The sequence below is a fragment of the Cebus imitator genome, unplaced genomic scaffold (assembly GCF_001604975.1).
Source record: "Cebus imitator isolate Cc_AM_T3 unplaced genomic scaffold, Cebus_imitator-1.0 Scaffold51, whole genome shotgun sequence".
NCBI classification, from domain to species: domain Eukaryota; kingdom Metazoa; phylum Chordata; class Mammalia; order Primates; family Cebidae; genus Cebus; species Cebus imitator.
This window is the reverse complement of record NW_016107366.1, coordinates 7,324,593-7,329,010: the sequence shown is the minus strand read 5'-3', so window position 1 is coordinate 7,329,010 and position 4,418 is coordinate 7,324,593. Positions and strand designations below refer to the sequence as shown.

The following is a 4,418-nucleotide window of genomic DNA, read 5'->3' as shown; positions in this document are numbered from 1 at the left end:
GGCAGGAAACATTTATTTAGTGCTTACAGCCAGAGCACTGGCTGCTGAGCCTGCCAGCTCAGGGCATCTTCTATCCTGGCCTGTTATCTTCCTTAAGCTGCGTGTCACCTGCAGAGTACACATAATATTCCCACCTTTTTCATGTGGAAATCTAGGCTTAGAGAGATTAAATACCCAGCTCAAGGTCATCCAGGGCAGAAAGTAACCAGTTTCTCACTCAAACCCAGGCCCCACCTACCCCAAAGCCCTGGCTGTGGGCCCCTTCAAAAAGCTAGAGACACTTCTCTGTTTGCACGAGGCTAAAATTATCTTCAGTCCTCCTTCCCACTGTTTTCTAAATATTCCCACGAATTGAAGAGTCTTCTGACTGTCTCATCCTCTTGACTTTGGGTCCTCTCACTCAGAAAGTCATCAAGACACACTTGAAAAATAAAATGTAAAGGCTTCAACCCACACCCTGAAACGAAGCACCCATCTCTTTGCTGCCACAAACAGGCCAGTATGAAATCTCTTTCAGGGACGCTTTCTAAAGGGAAGAAACTGATGATGAAAACATTATGCAGCTGACAATACTTGGTGATGATGCAAGCAGGGCTGCCCTAACTAAAAATGTGTTTGTCCCCAAAGGACCGGCTTTGCAGTGACCCCTCCAGAAGAATATGTGCCGTAGCAACAGAGAAACTGTCAAGAAGATATGCCTCCGTGTAAAACTGCATAGCTGTCTCCATTTATGTGTGCTAGACAAGTGCCCCCACAGAACTTGAGATGCTCGGGCAAAGACGAGGGCCATAGGAATGTCATTCGGAAATGATTTCACACCAGGTTAGCCCTGCACAGCCAGCCAGCTTGCATCCTCTGGAGCAGAGGACGCCTCTCCGCCTGCAGCAGCCTGCGCGCACCGCCGCCAGCTGCCACCGGTTCCTTCACCTTTTATTTACAGCGCAGAGCAAGCTGATTTACCAGTGAAGCGGGGGAGGCAGGGAATAAGATACAATCTAGATTCTGCTCTTTCTCTGAGGACATAAAAAGGGCCCGACCGAGGTGGAGGGGAAGCCCAGATTGTACCACCAGCGCGGTAGCGCGACCCTCCTCCCAAAAGGGTTCTGCACCTGGACTCCCGCAGAAGCACCCGGAGAGTCCCCTGAAGCCTCGGCCCCGCTCGGCGCAGTGGAAGAGGCGCCAACCGAGCGTACTGCACAGGAAATCACTGCCCCCTTCAGGCCGCGTCTCAGACGCCGTGGCCGAAGCACAGGGACTCGCTCAGTCCGAGAAAACTCGCAAACCCGACCTCGCGCGGCCAGCGATCGCTCCTCCAGAACCGCTCCGCGCGCTCCAGCCCCGGGCTGGCGATGAAGGTCCGCTCCGGGGCTTCAGGCAGAACCCAAACCGAGGGAGGGGGTCTTGGGATGGAAAGCTCTTGGCTCTCTAGCTGCACTCAGGACAGCTCTTCAGGTCCGTGCTCCAGCTACTAGGTAGGATGCTCCAAGTCTGAGCCGGGAGAAACTGTGCCTGCTGCCGCCTGGCCAACAGCAGCTGCGCGGCCGGACACCACCACACGTCCGGGACGAGAACTGCCAGGGCACTCTGAGCAACTAACCCGAGGCGGGGGGTCTCCTTCTGAAATCGCTCTGGCCACAGGCAGCGCCAGGCATGTCCAGGCAGAAGCGCTGCAGAGCCGGTGGCCCCACACCTGCCCGCGCCGTGCGGGCTAAGAGCTGCTGGCGCGCACCACGCGCCCGCCCAGTTGCACGCTGAAGCCCCTCGGGTTCCGGAGCCTTCCGGACCGCAAAGCGCGGCTCGGCTTCCCTGGGGGTCTGTGAGCAGGCCCGCGGCCCCTCCGGCCAGGGTGGCCCAGTTTGCAGTCATTGCGCCTGTTCCTCCCACTCGGCACCTGGCAGCCCCATGAGCGGGACCTGGGGCAGGGGCAATCAATGTAGGCCTTTGGGGGTCCAGCCCCCACCTTCTCCACTCCGTTTTCTCTGGTCAAAAGAGACCCTAGTCTTCTATCTCACCCCCACCCCTCCCCACACACACATACACACACATAAGCCCAGAGGAGGGGGTGCTCGGCAAATGTTACCAGCTATGCAAGCCAAGCCCAGCAGGACCGCGGGGGGTGAGCACTGGGCACCAGCCCGCGGTGCCCTCGGCAGGCGCCGTCCGGTCAATCCAGGCTCTGGCCAAACAACCCACCCCATTGCCCCCCGAAGCCCCGACGGCATGGGCAGCCGGGCACTCACCTCGGTGTCATAGAGCCGCAGGTCGAGGAAGTAGGGGCGCAGGAGTGACTCGTTGCGGATCTGCTCGATGGCCAGTTCTACGGCGGGGAGCACACCGCGCCCGATGCTGCCCTTGGCCACCTCCTTGGTGAGCGGCATGAGGCCCATGATGGAGAGCGGCGGGCTGCTGGGCGGCGGCCGGGGGGCGCCCCGCGCCCAGCCCCAGGCCCCGGGCGCCAGAAGCAGCAGCAGCGGCAGCAGCAGGAGCAGCAGCAGGCGCGCGGGCGGCGGTGGCGGCGGCGGCGGCGGCCCGGGCTGCCCGGAGCTCCGCGGGGAAGCCATGCCGCGCCGCGGGCTGCGGGCGCCGGCTCACTCGGCCCGCATGGCCTGGCCCGGCCCGCCGCCCCGCGCCAAGCTCTCCCCGCTGCGCCCGCGCAATGGCGCCGGCCCGGGCCCCGGCTCAGTATCGGGCTCGGGTTCCGGATCGGCTCAGAACGGCCGCGGCGGCGCCCGTGACGGATCAATCACGCCGGGAAGGGGTGGGAGCGAGCGGAGTGCGGGAGGCGGGGAGCAAGCGAGCAAACGCGGAGAGGGGGGCCGGCGTCTCCGCGCGCGCCTCTCTCCAGCGCGGCCGCCCCGCACCGGGCCGCCTCCGCCCGCCTCCGTGAGCGCTCTGAACCGCTCTCCCTCCGGGAGCTGCTAGGCGGCAGCCCCTGGAGCCCCGCCGGGGGAGGGCGGGTGGCAGGAAACGCGGGAGGCGAAGGCGAGGCTGCTCAGCGGCGGCTCGGGCCGCCTCCAGGGACGGGGACGAGCGGTGCGCGCCGGGTGAGGGGGAGGCGCTGGCGCTGCGGCGGCCGCGGGGAGGGCCACCTTCCCAGCACACGCACACACGCGCCCCCGGCCCTCCGCGGCGCCGGCTGGCGCTGCCCGCCGACCACTGACCTCCGAGCACCAGAGCGCCCGGGGACAGCGATCTGGGAACCCGGACCGCGTGCTGGCACACGCAGTGGTCGCCGCCGCTCCGCCGAGCGCTGCCTGCAGCACCTGCACGGTGGTTTGGAACTGCTTCTCGGAGGTCTGGCCGGGAAGGTCTGGGCAGGCGAACGTTCCACGAAGGCGTCCCAGAGGTATCTGCAGTCTGCGCTTTCCTGTTCTGCTCTGGCGCCCACGAGCCCCTGACCGAGTCCAGAGGGTCCCCCGAAGACGCCCGCCGGTGCCGAAACGCCCGTTGGTGCCAGGCTGCCCGGCCCTTAGGGCCTTGGTTGAGGACACCCCTTTCCTCCCCACCGGACGGAGCGATAGGCCTTTACCAACCCCAAGCAAAGCTAGGGTCCCAACCTTACGTGCGCTACTGCCCCCTCCAGGCATTTGACCTCCCCGCGTCCCCATTCTTGACGGGCCCCGCCCTAGAAGTCTCCGGGGGTGAGAGCACTACTCTCAGGCCAGGGCGGGGCGGAGCGTCCCTGGACCTGGCCCTCTCTCTGCCAGGTCGCACTGGTCAATCTTTGCCAAAGCAGTCCCAGGCAGATGTTCCCGGGTGAGCTGACCTAAGACCTTGGGTCCCTTGTGCCTCTGCATACTTAAAAGAATGGGAATCGAGGTCATTAATCTATAAAGTCCCAGGGGCTAATTAATGTGAAGAACACAGTAGGGCATAAAATCACAAAACATACTTGAGCCTGAACTAGGGGCTGTGGGGGATATCAACGACCTTGTAACAAGAATAGGAGTTTTACCTTCGCTGAGTACTTACTATGCGCCTTATAGTGTAATCCCCACAACAGCCCTGTAACTAAGGGTACTGTGTTGCTCACCCTTACTTTACAAGTGCATACACTGATGCTCAGAGAGGTTCTGTTGCTAGTGGAAGCACGCAGATCTGCTAGAGGACCGGAACCCAGAGCCAGCAGGAACTCGGTGCACAGCGCCGTGGGAGCCAGAGATTGGGGCCGCAAGTTTCCTCTGCAGGAGGGGCACTGCCCTGACTCAGTTGTTCTGGACATCGGTTCCTTCCGACATATGGTGAGGGATTTAGACCAGATGATGGCCACACACCAGCTCTACTGGAGTGAGGCAAGGGCAGCCCTGAATCCAGGCTGAGTTATTAGGAAGCATGAAGACGAGAGTGGAGCCTGAGCAGACCTACTAGAAAGTACCTTGGACAGCGCCAGGGAAACCCGGCCAAATTCTCCCTTCCCT

General features: G+C 62.4%; 1 protein-coding gene across 1 annotated transcript in view; it reads right to left on the bottom strand.

Annotated features, from left to right (window-relative positions):
- Window positions 1-3,003, bottom strand: part of GABBR2 (gamma-aminobutyric acid type B receptor subunit 2) — a 429,129-nt gene extending 426,126 nt beyond the window's left edge. The window contains exon 1 of the mRNA XM_017527825.2: window positions 2,241-3,003. Coding sequence (XP_017383314.1) covers window positions 2,241-2,561 — 321 coding nt within the window. The 5' untranslated portion in view covers window positions 2,562-3,003. The remainder of the gene's footprint in view (window positions 1-2,240) is intronic.
- Window positions 3,004-4,418: the final 1,415 nt, after the last annotated feature.